The sequence below is a fragment of the Pelophylax lessonae genome (genome assembly GCF_965119305.1).
Source record: "Pelophylax lessonae genome assembly, chromosome: 8".
Lineage (NCBI taxonomy): Eukaryota > Metazoa > Chordata > Amphibia > Anura > Ranidae > Pelophylax > Pelophylax lessonae.
The window spans coordinates 53244228-53263235 of record NC_138775.1 but is presented as its reverse complement, the minus strand read 5'-3'; the positions used below and the strand labels follow the sequence as shown (position 1 = coordinate 53263235).

Below are 19008 nucleotides of genomic sequence, written 5' to 3'. Positions count from 1 at the left end.
AAGCTTCAGAGACTCCCTGGTATCCAGACAGAGAGACAGAGAAACCAGTAAGAAAAAGGAAGGAGTTTACCAGCTGACCTCATTAACACACCCATAAACGACGTTTTCACAGCACCCCCACCATTTCTCCACGCATGCATTTGCTTCCCCAGGGGCAGAACATTTTATTACCTTAATGCATTCTATGCATTGAGGTAAAAAAACATGGGTGCAGTCCCCCACCTCCCCTTATACTTACCTGAGCCCCATCTTGATCCAGTGATGTGCATGAGAGAAGCAACTCTCCCGGTCTCTCTCTCCTTTTTAGCTTACACACCAGTGGGAGCCATTGGCTCCTGCTGCTGCTAATTACAGCCAGTGAGCCAATGAGGAGAAAGCGGAGGGGAGGGTCGAGCCTCACTCTGTGTGTAAATGGACAATGTCCATTCACAGGAGCACGGATCGGGAGTGAGCCTACTCCAGTGCCCCCATAGCAAGAGGCTTGCTATTGGGGGGCACTCAACAGGGGGGAGGAGGAGCCAGGACCACCAGCGGGGGATCCAAAAAGAAGAGGATCAGTGCTGCTGTGTGCAAAAACCATTGTATAGAAGGTAAGTATAACATGTTTGTTATTTAAAAAAAAAAAAATTTGCAATCTTTAGAAACACTTTAATATGTCCGTGTGGCCATATTAGGCCACTGATGTCTTCAGCATGCCCATCCCTATGATTACATGGTGATCCCCCAACAGCAGCTCAATAGCCTGGCATTGATAACTGCCTTATGGGTTTGTCCGAACTTGGGTTCGGAGCAAACCCAGGCTCATCACTAGAGAGCACCACATAGCTTGATTTAGTCTAGTAAGAATTTACTTTCAATGATCAAAGAACCAACAGATTTCAGGGGTTTGGTGTGCTGGCAGTAAATTCAGATTTTTACTTGACAACAAATGCAAAAAATGTGAATACTATGAGAAGTGGGTTGCCAACCAGACTGGCTGTCAGTTTGGTGACCCAGATCCCATGCTATTCATATAAGTTTGCAATTGTTGTCCAGTACAAATCTGAATTTACTGCAGATGTCAATGGGTCAAAAGCTAAAATTGGGTTTTTTCAGATAGCATCTCCTTTTATATTAGCGTCTTCTGCACTGCTGGACAGTGACTTGGAGGAAAATGGGCAGAACTGCTTCTTTACATATGGTTATAGGGTTCTCTTTAAAGCCCAAGTGCAGTTAAAACTTTTTTTTTAACGTTTTGGATAAAGTAGAGAATAATTAGTCACTAGTACAGAAAGAAAAAGACATTAACCACTTAAGCCCCGGAGGATTTGGCTGCTAAACGACCAGAGGGTATTTTGCGATTCGGCACTGCGTGACTTTAACGGACAATTGCGCGGTCGTGCGACGCTGTACCTAAACGAATTTGGCGTCCTTTTTTTCCCACAAACAGAGCTTTCTTTTGGCGGTATTTGATCACCTGTGCGATTTTTTGATCACGCGCTATAAACAAAAAAAGAGCGTAAATTTTGCAAAAATAGCAATATTTTTCCCTTTTTTATATGAAATTCCCCCCAAAAAAAATGTAAAAATCAAAATTTTTTAATATGTTCGGCCAATTTGTTTTATGCTACCTATGTTTGGTAAAAAAAATCGCAAAAAGCGTATTTTGATTGGTTTGCGCAAAAGTTATTGCGTTTACTAACAAAGGGAAAGATTTTTGTCATTTTTGTTGTTTTTTTTTTTAACGCGTAATGGCGGCGATCTGCGATTTTTTTTGCGGTACTGCGACATTGCGGCGGACAGATCGGACCCTTGACTGACATTTGTGACACTTTTGGGGTTACCAGTGACATTTCTACAGTAATCAGTGCTATATATATGCACTGTTACTGTAAAAATACACTGGTAGTGAAGGGGTTAACTTTATTTGAGAGGGAGGGGCTGTGTGTGTCCCTAGGGGCGTGATTCTAACTGTGATTGGCTGTGGCTTCAACTGTATGCAGAGTGATCAATGGATCTACATAGTAGATCCATGTGATCATCTCTCATACAGAGAGGAGAATGACAGGCAGCTTGTTTACACAAGCTGCCTGACTTTCTCCCTCTCCCCCGCCGATCGCAGAGTGGCCGGCGGCGATCGGGTCCGCCGGTCACACGCGCGGGGGGGTCCGTGACCACGCGGGAGCGGGAGCGCGCCTCCGGCGGCGCGCGCTCGCTCCCTAAACCCTCACAGGCGAGCGACGTAGACCTACGTCACTTTGCCTGTGAGGGGCTGACCGCCGCCGTAGATAGTCGTGCGGCGGTCGGCAAGTGGTTAATAAAATTTGGACCCATATAATATTACTTGCCCACCCTACTGAATCAATGTCTTTTTTGTTGCTATCTCTGTCTATTGGAGAGTGTTTCCATCACTTCTAGCCCCTGTGACACCCTGTTGCCATGGAAGGAAGAGAAAATCTCCTCCGCAAGGATACAAACAACAATGAAATATATATATACAGTATATATATATACAGTATATATATATATATATATATATATATATATATGACACAGTCCTTACCCTGCTTCACTCTGTGAAGAGTAATTTATAATTGTATAATGAGGTGTCTCCAATTCCTAATTTCTCATCCCTACCATAACCCAAGGTGATTGTGGAAGCTCTACAATATAAAAAAGATGTAAAGAGTCCTCAAAGTTCTAGTGCATGGGTGTCCAACCTTTTGGCTTCTCTGGGCCACACTGAGTGTAAAGAAATTTTCTCGGGCCGCATATAAAATATATACTATAATTAAGATATATAAGTAATAAAATGCAGCTGCACCCTTCCCGCGCCGCCACGCCCCCCGCACTAATTTAACACAACTAGAGGATAAACGAAATGAAATAAAATCAGTATACAGAGGTTTACTTCTTCTAAGCGATAGTAAAGGAACACTCTAACCACCATGACCACTTCAGTGATTTAAAGTGGTCATGGTGGTAGGAGTCAGAAACACTGCACATGCTTCCCTCCTCTCCCGTCCTCTCCCCTTCCCTCTGAGGCAGCCTCTGCCTATCGTTAGTTGGCAGCTGCTGTGGCTGTGCCCCCGACCTAACTTCCTTCCTCCCCAGCAAAAAAATTTTTTTCAGGGGGCAGTGGGCCGCATTGCCTTGGGTTCTGGGCCGCAGGTTGGACATGCCTGTTCTAGTGCCTCCTGGGCGGCTTCTTAACCAGAGGAGTTGGGCTTCAAAGCGCAACTCTGGAAAATTTGAAGATTCTCCCTTGCAGTTTGGCTGCACCTACACTGCAAGTCTAGGGGGCATAGAAAGAGGTTTTTCTTACCCAATCCCCCACTCCTTTGCTCTGCTAGACCAATCCCCACAGCGTCTTCTCCCCCGTGCTTCAGCGGTCTAAAGGGGTTCCGATGTCATCAAAATCCATGCATTGGACATGACGATGGAGAATGACAGTCCATCAGCAGAGCACAGAGTAGCACCGTCTGCCGGTAAGAGGAGGAGGCGGAGCCATTTATTAAAAAAAAAAAAGAGCTTGTATCCCCTAGAATTAACCAGCACTTTTAGGGGGACATTTTCAAATTTCCTGGAGTTTGGCTTTAGGAAACTGGTGTGATCCTTTTTATTTAAAAAAAAGACTACCAATCCCACAAAAATCTGGAGGTGGGTAAAGAAACCTATCTTAGTGAATCATAAAGGAAAATACTATTATAGGAATCTGCAGAGGACATCTGTACAAATGAATCACAGACCTAAAAGCATTTCTTTCCAAAAAGTCAAATAGATTATACTCTTCGTTAAAAGGCCACTAAGCCTAAATTACCCATTACCCTATATAGACCTGTGACTAATAGACTTAAATGTAAAACTTTTAGAGGGTTAGCAGATCTGAAGTGCTATGTGCAGCCAGAACTGTCTACACACTGCTGCATGAGTGCCTTGGTTTGGGAGTGTCAGGCCTTGATGATTGAGATGAAACAGCTATGATAAGAGGATATTTTTCATGTCTGTTTCTTCCTGTCTTTTTTAAAGCCCCACTTTGGGGAGCATGAAAAAATACCCTTGCAGTGCATTCATTAAAGTGGCAAAAAAGTGTTACTAAACGCAGGAGCCTGCATTCAATATATCTGGCCTCCCACAGTACACAGAACATGGAAATGCAATTATTTTAGTAAATATAAACTGCTTAATACCTTTTCTCATCAGCAGTTAGAGCAGTCTTGTGACTTCTATCAGTGTCTGGTTAAAGCATGTAGGAGGAGTTTTCATTCTCCTCTGATTGTCCTATGAGACAAGTGCTGGACAGTGCTGATTGGCCCTGTGCTGATCACATGCACTCTTCCAAGAAAACAAAAAAACTCTCTAGCAATACACACCAAATTGAGCATGTGCAGCTTGTCCTCTAGCCTCTGTGCTATCCAGAGATGGTTTGGAGACTGTGGAAGAAGGGGAGGATCAGAGAAGACAGAATCAAACTACCTTTTCTCTTTTGTTCATCAACGGACACAGCGCTCCATAAATCATAACTACTGGGTTATATTGCCTCCACCAGAAGTAGGACTAGGCAGAACAAAAAACACCTGGCTACGGTATGGTATATAACCCCCCTCTCTGCTCTAGGTAATCAGTTTTAATCTGTCTAGTCAGGAGTAAGTACCTAGGCTCCTGGCTGGGATCTCTGGTCCTAGCAATTTTTTCCTCCTTCCTTACATCTTTTTTGCTTTTTCTCTCGGGAGATCTACAATCAACTGCCAGACTGGGCAACGGGCTGGATAATCTAGCCAGTGAGCGCATGCAGACCGCAGGTACGTGTTGGGTAGGCCGCGACAGAGCCTCCCAGATAGAGGCTGGCCTGCAAGTTAAATGTCTTGCAGGGTCGCATTCGACCAGGTTTGGGTCTGAGTCGCAGCGGTCCCTTGGCTGACAGCTCCACTACTTTGGTGGTGAGGATTCTGTCTGGAGCGTTACCTGCACCATGGAAGGTACAGTGCCCCCTCTCCCCTTTTGTTTTTAGTTTTTTGGGATAGACGCGGGTAACCTCCAGGGACGGTCGAACCTGCCTGCAGGTTTCTTCCTCCCACCCCTAAAAATCCCTCAGTGAGCTGGGTTTCCCCCACTCCCTTTCCCCCCTTTCTGGACCTGGAGTCTGGTGGGGGTCCCAGGGCAGCGGATGATTTGGAGACCCATGGGGTCTCCCCCACTATCCCCACTCTGTAAGCGTCCCGGGATAGTGTGTCCTGCCCTCGTAGTCTGGAGGGGTCCCAATTTAGGAGACCCCTAGGTGCATGCCCCACTATTTGCAGTGTGAGTATAGTGCAGGGGGCTCCCAGTGCAGAGACCGGTGCAGAGTGTGCAGTGGAGTCTCCCCTACCTAGGTCAAGGCACATTCTACTCGGGTGCTCGGTGCCTCCTGGGCTTTCCGTCATCAGGTGTCAGTGACGTAGGTTTGCAATGATGCCTCCTGGTTGTCGGTACACAGATTCACAAAGTTCTATAAAGTGGATGTGTTGGCATCTGCGGATGCTTCCCTTGGCTGTGAGGATCTGGTACTCTTTGAGGGTGTATTGTTTTTTTTCAGGTGAGCTCCAGTTGTTTTGGTTGAGCTCCTTTTTACCTGGTTGGCTATAGTTAGCCTTGGGAATTTATTTTTCGTTGTTCCCACCCCTCATGTTTAACACTGCTTTGGGACGTCCCAATGGTTAAGAAGATCAGGAGCTGTGTCCGTCAATGAACGAAAGAGAAAATGGGACTTTCGACTTACCGTAAAATCCATTTCTCTGATGTTCATTGACGGACACAGCACCCACCCCTCTGTGGAGTTGTAATTCTTCTGACACTGCTTGTAACAAAACGGAGTACCTATAGCAGAGAGAGGGAGTATATCCCCTGGGACTGCCCATAGGCATAGCTAGACTTTTTTCTGGCTAGTGTCCTACTCCTGTAGGGTGCAGTATAACCCAATTGTTAAGAAGATCAGGAGCTGTGTCAGTCAATGAACTTCAGAGTGAAAGATGGCGTCGCGCTAATCACAGCATGAAAGTGTAACTGACAGCATGAGTCCCATGTGCAACAAAAAAGTCCAAATTGATCCAAAGAAGTGCAGAGAGGAGAGGATCCACCACCAAACAGAGTCACTGAATACTCTTACCAGCTACTCAGACCCACCAGGGTCACACAACGCCCAAAACACTGATGTAGAGCTCAACAGGTAGGATCCAATAGCCCCAAACACTTCCTGCTGCTGCAGACTGGAAACCACTCCAACGGACCTTTGCTGTACTTTCCTGGAGAAATTGCTGCTTAAGGTTCCCCCCAGTGCTTTTCACATAACCAAAAGCTAGTGCATTTGACTGTGTGATCTCTATTGATCACACAAAGGTCCGTTGGAGTGGTTTCCAGTCTGCAGCAGCAGGAAGTGTTTGGGGCTATTGGATCCAACCTGTTGAGCTCTACATCAGTGTTTTGGGCGTTGTGTGACCCTGGTGGGTCTGAGTAGCTGGTAAGAGTATTCAGTGACTCTGTTTGGTGGTGGATCCTCTCCTCTCTGCACTTCTTTGGATCAATTTGGACTTTTTTGTTGCACATGGGACTCATGCTGTCAGTTACACTTTTATGCTGTGATTAGCGAGACACCATCTTCCACATTGTTACCTGAAGATATTGTCTTTCATGTCTTTTTTTGTCAGCTGCTTTTCACATATGTTCTTAAAACCTTTAATTTAGGTTTATGTTTATGTTTATAGCGCAGCAATTTTATCGTATTATTCAATGAACATCAGAGAAATGGATTTCACCGTAAGTCATAAATCCTGTTTTTTTTACAATGCAGAGGATTAACCCCTGTGAGCATAACAAGCATGCTTTATTGCATATACAGACTCATTTTACTGTTGTGGGTTTAGTTATACTTTAAACCCAAAAGCAAATGTTTTTTTATTTTGCAGCTTACCAATTCATAGATGTGATGCTGCATTTTTCTTTTTTTAAGCTTTCTTTCTTTTATTTTCACCTGGTGATCTGGCCAGAAAATCTGTCGTTTTTCAAAAGAACAAGCTCTTCTGCAGATGTAGCAGTTACAGGGATTAAACAAATCATTTAATACTGACAGGGGTGCTTAGAATGAACAGCTTTTATTTATTTATGTGAAACCCTTATCCCAAAAGAAAAAAAAAATTGCTGTAGCTGTTTATTAGGAATTATCTGGGGTTTGGTATCAATTTGTTAGTGTATTTAATTTGCTAGCACATCTAACACCCCCCTGCAACCAGATTAACAATGTAAAGCCCCGTACACACGCACCGATCGTCGGCCGAACGATCGGCCGTCTTTTGTCCAGGGCTGTCGTGTCTGTTGAAAACTGCAAAAGACTGCACACAAATTTTGTCGGCCAACAACAGCCGACTGCAGAAGTAATGTCATGTGATGGTTAACTTTCCGTGTGTTTTTTCTTTTCTGAGCATGCCCAGTCTTGCAAATCTGCTGATTGTCGGCCGAATTCTGTACTGACTGGCGAACAATCGGCCGTTCTGGTGTCTGCCTACAAAGATTTTAAAGCATCAGATTCTATTCGGCCGAAAGTCGGCTGTCGGAAGCATCATACTAACAAGCCTACAATCGGCCGATCGGTCGTCGGCCGAATATTTACGGCCGACAATCGGTACGTGTGTACGGGGCATTACTGTCCAAAAGTGCCCCTGTGCTCCTTCATCCAGAGTGGGGGCACTCTAATACAGGAGGTGTTTTACTGAGCAGACCACCAGGGGAAAACAGAGGAAAAAGACCCAAAAAAAGAGGAGGAATGCAGCCACCACATCTAATGATTGGTAAACTGCAATATGTGAATTTTTTTGGTATTTGGTTTAATACCACTTTAAGTCTGAGTAGACTCCTTGCTCCAGCAGGCTTTCACTACTCTGTTCCCTCAAAGCCCCTTTCACTTTGACGCTCTGGCCAGCAGTCGCAGTCTAATGTCATCACACTTAATGCAGGACCATAAGTCCTGTATTGTGTGCGACAACAGTGAGGGCCAGTGGCTGGGGGATCAAAGAAAGAACTCCTTTTACCTAACAAGCATTAACTCTTGCAGTGCACTACTACTACTACTACTACATTTCTTCAGTTACTTCCTGGTTTCCAGTCCTAGGAAAATAATGTCATACATCCCAGGAGGCTTCAGGAGGGGCTTTTGCAGCTAACCACACCCCCTGCCCGCTTGCCTGAGCTAAGGGCAGATGGATTTCAGGAAGTAAATGCTACATGCGTCATCTGGCCTTACTCAAGGTGGCCAGATATGCTGTTTTTCAAAGTGATTTCTCAGCAAAATAAAGCGTGGACACATGGATGGGTGAATTTGCATCTGATATAAAAAAAAATAATTAAAATGCGTTTTTTTATTTTTTATTTTGGTGCCCAAATGCAGTATAAAGTATAAAGTTCTTCTTTAGTTTTCTAGATAAGATATCAGTCCTTTTATAAAGACATTGTTTTTAGTCACCTTGCTGAAGTAAAACCCAACAAATGTATAGCTCTGTTGCAGAGCAAAAATCTTTCCCCCATATACTGTACCTTTATATTTTTAAACTAAACTAAAATTTTTAGACTAAAAATAATAAAGCAACATTATCAATACAAAAAAAATTGAACAGACTATACATTCCCTTTAATGCACTAAAATTATATAGATATGGGAAATGAAAAATAATTTTAGATTTTTTTTTTTTTAATTTATTTTCAGGAATGTTGATTTTGTATCCAAAAGCAAAGCGCTTTTTTTTTTTTTCTTTATAAACGGATCTCTAATTCAGCCACATCTTTCTTATAAATACAGCTGGATGTTTGCTGTTTATATTGGCGTAGAAGGACTGTTCAAATGCCAATGTGAATCTAAACTGACCACACAAGATAATCTCATAGCATTTTCAGAAAAACTACAATCTTTCTATGAACTTCCCTCTACTCCTTTCTGTGTGAAATAATTTAAAAAAATGTAAATAAAACATTTTTAGGCCCTCTTCACTTGGACATGTTCAAGTGGTAAATCCAGGCAGTCGATGCAACTTTTTAACGCCCCTCAGCTGCCTGTCAAAACCCAGGAATGGCTGGCAGACAGCCCCACCCACATTCACGGCATTGCAGAAATGATGCCATGTGGGGTTCGGTATGTGATCCTGCCCGCCAGCACTCCCCATAGAAGTGGATGGGGCCATGTTGCAACTGCGATGCAATCAGGTTTAATGCGCACAATGGCAGCACAATGAAGAGGGATTTCAGGCATGTAGAAGGTGGCATGTTGCCTCCTGATCGCCTGCTAACCGCGGACTCGCTGCTGCTGACCAAGTGACCAACCACAGATCTTGAGTCAATGGCCAATGGCTCCCTCTGCTGCCAAAAGCCATTTAGGAATGCGAGTCCCTAGAAAGGCAAGGCTTTCGGGGGGACTTAGGCAAGTATTAGGGGGGCTGCTGCCCACAGAAGAATGCATGAAGGTAAAAAACCTTGTGCTTTTACAACCATTTTAATTTATGCTGTAGTGCCCCCGGAGCCATGGGTGGTGTATAAAGCCAGCCATAGAAGTGTACAGCTCTACATGGCTGTATATATGCATATATGATGCTTTTGTACATTGATGTAAACACTCCATTCAAATTCTGCATTTGGGAAATATGTCGCCCGCCAGATTATGCTAATCCAAGAAAGCATTGGTGTTTACCCGAGTATGGCCACATGCAGCCAGTCACCTCTATGCCCACTTGTACACGGGCAGGAAAAAAACGCTGGGATTTAACACTACAGCATATTTTAAGCCTCAAACCATTAGTGTGCATGAGGCCTAAATTGACCCTATTATTAGTGTGCTTGTCGAAAAATCCAACTGAAGCCTCCAAGGCAGACGCTGGTAACACTCTGTTGAGTAGCTAAAGCAGCCCTACTAATGATTTCTAAACCTGGAGCACAGAAAAAGTAAGGTTCCAGGGTCTGATGTGTACCGAAATTCGCAACACAATAATGCTGGAAGTAATTTGCCTTCTAACCTTTTCCAGGGCATTCAGACAGTTTTTATTCTGAATTCAAGCATGCTGTTTTTAAGTTGCTTTTTAGTAGTAATTGTGCCGAAATAGAAAAGGATTGAGTAGATTAAATGGAAACAGGCCCAGGTGGCTATGGGGTACAAATAGAAAGCCAGCAGAAAGAGAACTTCAGCATTTTGTATTCTGTAAAAACGAGTGAAAGTGTATTACTTTTATGGCGACACGTAGGCAAAAAAAGCTCTATATTGCATTTTGATTGTCTTCTTATGTTTGGAAAGTAAAGAAGGAAAAAGCACAGATTGCAATGGATTGAAAATTAAGATGTCTGTGCACTCATTACAGTACCCTGAAGAGAGATAACACCGTTCAGGCTAGGCAAAGTCCACGATTCAAGGTGGGTGCTGAACCTCGGTTTGCCACCAGGAGAAGCATTAAAGAAGAAAATGGTCGCACACCACCACGGAATACAATGAAGAAAAGTTCCTTTATTCACATAAGTGGTACAAGGTACAGCAGGGTAGGACAGTAGACTCGTTTCACATGACTGCTACAGAATCCAATGAAGAAAAGTTCCTTTATTCACATAAGTGGTACAAGGTACAGCAGGGTTGGACAGTAGACTCGTTTCACACGACTGCTACGTGCTTGTTCACTAACAGTGAATAAATTTGTCAGCAAAATCTTCATATAGAAATATGAAGATTTAATACCACCGTACACAGTGTATTCCATGCTTGGCTGTGAGAGAGACATAAAGACTGTCATTCGCAGACTTCACCTATTGTTTGTGTATTGGAAGGGAATGTGTATTGTGATAAAATGTACCTGTCTGTTCCATTGTTAAATGTTAATGACCTCACATTGTTCTGTCCAGATGGATAGATAATTAGTTTAGTTCCTGTATACACTTTCATCTGCATTTGCTACTGTAATCAGCCAGAGGGGAGGGATTGTGTACACTGTATGGGAGTGTAAAACTTGTTCAATAAAGTTGTTCTAGAGTTACTTCACCCTCAATCTAGAGTCCTGTCTCTTATTGGGGGAATATGCTACAAGGGATTGCTATGGTCTTCCATACTCCCTTAGATAATCACTAAGCTCTTGTAAGAGCTTGTGTAAGAGCTTGTTCTGCTGCACTCTCTGGGGAAAGAGAGGTTCACCCACCAGGAGCCTTGTCGTAGGTTCAAGGTGGGTAGGAGACAGCGAGACCCTAACCAAGCTGCAGCGGTTCGTGGGGTCTGAAGTGGTTACGGTGTCTGGTGGAGTGCTTGGAGCCCTCGGGAAGCACTAGGAGCATCTGTCAACGGAGGTACCTGGTCGGGGTGCTGGTTGATCCGTTACAGTAAGCACTGTTGTCAAGGAGGACAGGACTTTTTATTTGCTTTTTATACTTACTATATTAACCCCAAAGTCTTTTCCACCAAAACCTCCATCCGCCATATACTTACCTCTACTCCTTGGGTCTTTAAGAGGAACTGAATGCCAGGAGGTGTAGGTGGGCTTTCAGATCTTATGAGAACTGTTACAACCAATCATGCCAGTCACATGATTGGAAGCTCCTGATCATAAACAATGATTAGAAACTGTTCGTGATAGCTTAGTCACAGGGAGCATGCCCTCAGCATGAAAAGCCATATGTGCAGCAGCTCAGCATTAAAGCTCACTGTGGCAGCTGCCACATGTATGCGTATCGCCAGCGGGAACAAGTTAAAGTGTAGTTCCACTTTAAAGTAGACCTAGCATCAGACATATTTGTTATGCTCGGCGGATGCTTGTTATGTAATGTATACGTTTTAACACTCAATGGTATTTATTAGTCCTGACTAATACTTTGACATGGAATCTATTCATGCTGACTTGTGGAGTTAATGAAGAGTCCACTTTAACAAGAAAAAAAAATCTAAACAAAGACAAAGTTAGCAATCGTTGTACATTTTTAGGCTTTTTGCCACCCCTCTGTCCCTGGTGCCCTAGGCCCCTGCCTGCAGGTTTCATTATGGTAAGCATAGCCCTATTCATGCTGCAGAATTCATGGCTGTAACATGATGTGGTTGTGCAATGGAGATCTTAAATCGCTGATTACCCCTCTGTGGGTAAGGGACAGGTGCACTTTGAGTTAAGTTTTCCAGATTGCACTGAGCAGCGTATGACAGTCTGGATGGAAAACAGGCACAGCGTGAAATTTAGACCTGTTAAACTTCAGGAAATGGGGAAAATCTGGCAGAGCTCCATATTTTCACTCAGCTGGTTTTCTGCTGTTCTTCTAAATCTAAAGTGCTTAGCTGATCCATAGAATAGAAGGAGTTGTGTCAGGCAGGGTATTAGTGTTCTCACTTGACTCGCACCATAGATTGCTAAAACGAACAGAACAAGAAGACTAATAAATCCAAGGACCACCGAGGTGTCCCTTTACGTCTTGTTTGGTTAACAGGGACACTTTGTTTTTATCCATCGCAGTTTAAATCCCTTGTCTTCTCTTATTAGTCTAAGTCTTGTTTTGGCAAGAGGACTATAAGCCAGCGTGTGGTCCTGCTCAGTGACCTGATCTGGTTTTAATTGGAACCCAGTGGTGTAACCTACTTCTAGAACCTTTTGACTGCTGCACATTTGTATCAGCACATGTAGTGTGTTGCACCCCAGATTATGCTTGTCGTTTCCAGCTGTAAAGAACTGTAAGTCCCAGCATCTTTCTAGATGCAACATGTAGTTCCTTAGGAGAGACTGGGAAACCTAAATGTAAAATTCAGTTGTCAACTATGCCAGTTCAATCACTAGCGCATACTTTTACAGTTAACTCTAACCGAAAATAACATTTCAATATAAGTTACTTGATTGCAACCTGAATCACGTGTTAGCTTGTGATATCTCTCAAGGACTGCAGGGGGGTATTACCAGTTCCGATCAATTGCTGTGGCCATTACAAAGTCAAATTATGGTGTCATGTTCCCACAATAATCTCTATTAAGCACAATAAACAAATAACTCGGGAGACCAGCTGTGAGAGAGTGACAGCTTAGTTATGGCCTTGTGGGAGAGGGCGGAGATAATCTACTAAAAAGAAATCTCGCCACTGGAGACTCGCTGGGAAATGCAAAGCCAGCGTGTGACTAACTGAGATAGCAGTTTTGGGTACAGTTGGCTTTTAAAGGAAATCTCTGGTCTAATTAGAAATCAGTATCTTATTTCAAAACAAGGAGTTATTGAAATGATTAAATAAAATAAATACAAGTAGGAAGACTTGAGGCAACGCTCTTCGGTAGATGTTTGTTAATGAGCCTTATCCTTTTAGAGTGGCACTAGCGCCATTGAGTAGCCAACCCCAGGTGTCTGCTTGCATCCTTGACTTATCTGGGTATTCAAAAATCTGAATGCTATTTTTACAAGTATAATTTACAGGCCCTACCGTTTCTCACCCCCCATACATATACTATACATACAATAAATTCTTATCATCTTTGATGATAAGGCAGATGGGAATAAAGCTAGTACACCTTCCACGATGATGGCACTATAAACAGTAATGGAGAGAACATGGATAAAATAATGGTTTGCTGGGTGAAAGGGGCCTTTGTTTTTGAACATTCAGAATTCTTATTGTGTGGCCAAAATAACAGTTGAGATATTAGAAAAAATAACTAACAAGGCAACAGGTTTACAATAGGTATATCCCAGTGGGCACGTTTTCAACGATATTGTGACTTTGGAGAGTTTAGTTGCTGAAGACTGTAATAAAATGGTAATTGTGACTCACTGGTGAGCTTGGGATAGATCGACCTGTTCATCAATTATTTCATGTTCATTAAGCAGTGGCTCCTTCATATTTATGTCCTGAATCTTATGGTATGATGTGTGTAAAAATCATAATGTTATCTTTCACACGGTGAATGTGCTTTGTATTTACATCTACAAATAGTTCAATTACTTCTCCCCCCAAACACGCACACCTTTTCTCATTCCCATTGTGTTTCTATGTTACATTTTTATTTCAGTGCTAAAAAACTAAATTTTCATATCATATGCCAGCAAGTGGAGCTTTAGGCTTCTTTTTTACATGTTCTCCTTTGTCCATTTTTTTTCTTTTTGTAGTTCACAAAGCTCAATAGCTCAGGGAGAAATTTACAAACACAGTCAGAACAATGATGCCTCTGCACCACCAATCCACACCCTCTGTACAGCTTTATTTTTGCTTTCAATGTATAATATACAGCAGTGTGTGTAATGTGTAAACTTTGGAAAAAACGTTAAAACAGACCCTAATTGCAGGTCCGTGTTTCAGTACTAAAGTTATAGGATCAGTTTGGCAACCAGACAACTAGCATTTTTAGTCGGAAGTCACCTCTTTTTGTTTCCATACAAGTCACCTTTATTGTATCTGTCCTATCTTTAATATTGATGTTTCACAAACAAAAATTACAGGTTCTCAGTGTTTGCTTGATGCCATGGGCACTATGCCAGGGAATGTGTTTGTAGTTTGGTTTCTAAGCTTCAATGAATAGCTGTGGAGAGTGGCACACTTATAGAGGAATTTGTTTTCTGCAGGAAGATCTGTCTGCATTGTAAGTGCCCACGGGAGGAGCACAGCGCCACAGCGATGCCTCTAGAGATGGAGAAAACCATGAATAAATTGATGTTTGACTTTCAGAGGAATTCTACATCTGATGATGACTCCGGCTGTGCTCTGGAAGAATATGCTTGGATTCCTCCTGGACTGAAACCAGAACAGGTACATTTCTTCTTTAAGTCGGTGTGTTCAGCGTTGTGTCATCTGTCGGCAGTTGATACGTATGTGCTGTAAGTGAACCTGTCAGTAAACAAACTTTATTTTTGTGTCCTGTAAAAGGATTAGGAAATATGTGGCCCTTACCAGATTTGAGTTTTGATTTGTTCTTTTTTTTTTTTTTGCATGTTTTGTTTTTTATTTCTTTTTTTAACTCAAAGTAAAATACAATTTACAATACAAATAAATATAAATTATCTTTATATCTTTTTACTACCTCTGTTTATAGAGTTTAATTATTTTTTCACTTATGTGCTCCTTTCCTCCCTATTTCCCCTTATGTCTATCTTTTCTTCCTTCTGCTTTCTTCCCTTTTTTCCCTCCCTCTCTCCGTACCTTCCTTCCTCCACCTACTTACTTCTTTACCTCCTTTCCTTCTTCATTTTCTCTTTCCTTTCTTCCTAATTGCATTCTCTTCAATTTCCTTCCTTTCTTTCTCTACCCGCCTCCCTCCACCTTTCTTACTTTCTCTCCATGTTCTTTTCCTCCTTTCTATATCTCTGTCCACATTCCTTTCTTTCTTTCTTTTTTTTTCTCTCTTTTCTTTATCTCTTTATTCTTTTCTCTTTTCTTTCTTTTTCTTTTTCTTTTTTTTACCTTCTCAATTATAGTAGTTTGTACTTGGATGCACACTTTTCTGTTTGTAACAGAAACATGGCCTTTATTTGACAGAACGGGCCAAACACTGACACAGTCATTAAACCGCTTGGAGGGATTTCTGCACCACCATGGTGATCAGAGAGAAAGTTCGGCACATCTTAGAGAAAGATTTGAAAAGTTACGTCCAGCCAAAACTTTTTTTCTTTGTTTTGGATGGCGTGGGGAAGGATTAAAACCCCTTGTCTTGTTTAAACTGCTCCCCGAGACTCGGTCACCTTTCGCACCTGTGTGATTTGTCATGACAATCCACAAGAGGACTCCAGTTATTGTCTAGAGCAGTGGTCCATTCCTCAGGACCCACTAACAGGCCAGATTTTAAGTATTACCTTGGGGAGGTGCAGACTAGAGTACTGCAATCACTGAGCAGCAAATTATATCACCTGGGATGTATTTCAGTTATCTTGCAAACCTGGCCTGTTAGTGGGTCCTGAGGACCAGAGTTGAGAACCACTGGTTCATACCATTGCAGTGCACTTACCTGCAAATTGAAAAGGGGTGAAGGCATTTGATTTGGTGCATATAGTTGGGTTGATTTACTAAAACCGCAGAGTGCAAAATCTGGTGCAGCTGTGCATGGTAGCCAATGAGCTTCTAATTTCAGCTTGTTCAGTTAAGCTTTGCAAACAAAACTGGAAACTGATTGGTTTCTATGCAGAGCTGCACCAGATTTGCACTCTCCAGTTTTAGTAAATCAACCCAACTATGTCGCACCAAATGAAATGCCTGGACCCCTTTTTCACCCTTTTTCAATTTGCACATAAGCGCAGTGCAATGGTGTGAACAGGCCCTCTAAAATCAACCCCATAGTGTTTTTGTCCCCATAGACTTTAATGGGAGCTCATGAAGAGTACATGATAATGCATTTAAAAAAAAGCATTAAAAATGCGTGAGAATGCAGGCGCATTACCTAGTCTTAGAGAGGTTTCCCTTCACTTCCTGTCCTGCTGACAATGTTTACCAGACAGGAAGGGAGGGAGTTCTCCAACAACAAATACAGAGATAGAAATAAAACTTTTTGTGTTTAGTAGCGATGTGGATTAGCTAGGCCCCTGTCAGATTTGTATTTCTCTTTGTGTGCCTGTTGCAGATTTTCCCTTAGTCCCTCTGGTAAACCATTGTCAGCAAGACAGGAAGTGAAGGGAAATCTCGCTAATGGAGCCTCAGATTGGAGTAAAACTAGACACTTCTACCATTTCCCCACATTATCCAAAAACAGAAGAAAAAGGTTTTGGCTTGACATACACTTTAATTGAATGGCAGCTTCTGAATCCTGACATCAGAAATGTCCCCTGGCCTTCAGATTAGTGTAGCTCCATTGTCACATGTAATGGCTGTTGGGGTAGAGCAGCTGTAATAGTAGATATAGGTTTGCAGCACGTGGAAGTAGACAGTAAACTGGTTGAAAATAATTTTAAACCTTCAGTGTTTGTACACTCTGTTATAATAAAAAAAAATCAAGACATTTAAGATGTTAACGGCTTTATGCATCCTAGAGAAGGTCTCCTTTATGTGGACAGGTTCTGTTTTCTTTTCAAATTTCATCCTGCGGCTAAGCAAAGTCTGCACTCTTGTCTTCCAGGATTTAACTGCATTTTACCTTCTGGTGAACAGCAGCAGTGGAAATATTCTTGCTTGTATTTGTTTAAACATGGGAAAGGCACCAACCTATTAGCTATATTGCAGTCTGCTTGTGCTGGATTCTTTCTTTGCACTCCAGGATTTTTAGGAAAAAAAGAACACCAATCATGTTTATTACCCGTGTTTCAGATATTTCCATTCCAAACTGCTTATTGCCTTAGCAGCCCCTCATCCTAAGCCGTAGAACCTGGGAATAAAATACTTTCTCATGTTTAGTGTCAGGACTCTGCCGAGGCCAAAAACAACAGCATATAATAAAATGACTGTGGAACAGGAAGAGAATTGTTTGCAGTGGGCTGGACAGGCCTCTGGAACCAGGTAGCCAGAGAGTCTAAGAAATTATTTTAGGCGCCTACCTTTTGGATATCTTTGCTCATAAAGTGAAACTCCAGCCAAAATCCTTTTTTTTTTTTTTCTAGGTTTGAGTAGGGTCAGGAGGGGTTTTTACAACTTGTAAAGGTCTTTATATACACTCAGTTCAACATAAGTACATACAAGAAAAAGAGAAAGGGGATTCGCAGGGGTTGGACATAAGGCTAGGACATAAGAGAGATACATTCTAAAATACAAGATACACAAGGTAACTAAGGGGTTGATACACTAAAGGCAAATAGAATGTGCACTTTGCAATGTGCAGTTGCCGACCACCTGCGACCATACACCAACTGCTACAGAGGAGGAGGCAGCCGTCACCCTCCTTTCGGAACTCACCAGCCAAAGACCTCGAGCACATGTGCTCCTGGATTTTATACCACACCCCAGAATGCACCGAGACAACCAGTCTGTGCCAATCACTGAGGCTGTATCAAAACCTGTGTACCCATTGGCCTGGTTTCCTCCACTGTCCAATATGCCTCCCTATTGGACCAGTGTGAAACACTCCCTAGACCAGATGAATCACACACTGAGCACCATGAGCAGACCTAACTCACAGATCTTGCTTTCTGTTAAGCAGAAAGCAATATAGAATTTGCCTGCTTCTCCTCTGATAGGACTCTTGTTCGCATTAGCAGTATACCACATACACATGTAGCATGTAAGCAACAGAAAACTGACATTTTTTAAACTGTATAAAAGGTATTCTTTATTTAAAGTAAAACAATCACACTCACATTTGTAGGTGCACTAACTCCAGTGCACACTGGTAGCTCGCTATACACTTTTCAGATGCATGGCCCCCTTAAGGTCACTGAGACATCCACAGGTCTTTACCAGTGGCTAACACTCTACTTCTTGGTGATGCACAATGACATCACAGGCTCTGTTCCAACGCCTTCCATCACTGGTCTTGTGGCTTTCTAAAGGCCCCTCAAGAGACCCTTCTTGAGAAAGTCACGTGACCAGTGACGAAATGCATCGAGCAGAGCCTGTGATGTCATCACGCATCACCAGGAAGTAGAGTGTTAGCCACTGGTGATTACAGAGCTGAGGACCTGAGTTGTGTCTCTGAGTGTATGGTTATCCTTTATTGTTTGATTTTGTCATTTTATTAGTATACACACCTTTTTAACTATCGCTTTTTGGTAACTTAGGGTTATCATCACTACTGTTACACTATTACATATACTGGTTCTTAGATTTGTATATGTATTATTACCTATTGTAAGCACTACCACTGTGGCTATTTGTTTATGCACAATTTGTATTATATGTTTGAGTTGTGAGGTTTATCTGGAGAGGTAATGCTTCATCCCTCTTTTTATAATATTGATCAATTGATGTGGGAACACAATCGGTGTTAAGCAGCAACCTCTAGCACACCTGTGCAAGTGATTACTAGCTTGTTTTAGGAGTCATACATAGTAGCACAGAAGTTTTAGGCTCAGTTTCCACTAGTGCGACTTGGGGTGCGACTTGACACATGTCAAGTCGCACAGCAAGTCAAAACCCATTGTTTTCAATGGGGCCCGTTTCCACTGCCGCGGCTTC

At 42.5% G+C, this 19008-nt stretch overlaps 1 protein-coding gene across 2 annotated transcripts in view; it reads left to right on the top strand.

Moving 5' to 3' along the window:
- Nucleotides 1-19008, top strand: part of PRICKLE2 (prickle planar cell polarity protein 2) — a 462431-nt gene that overhangs the window by 323789 nt on the left and 119634 nt on the right. For both annotated transcript variants that reach the window (XM_082265402.1, XM_082265403.1), the window contains one exon: nt 14544-14727. In XM_082265402.1, coding sequence (XP_082121528.1) covers nt 14544-14727 — 184 coding nt within the window. The remainder of the gene's footprint in view (nt 1-14543; nt 14728-19008) is intronic.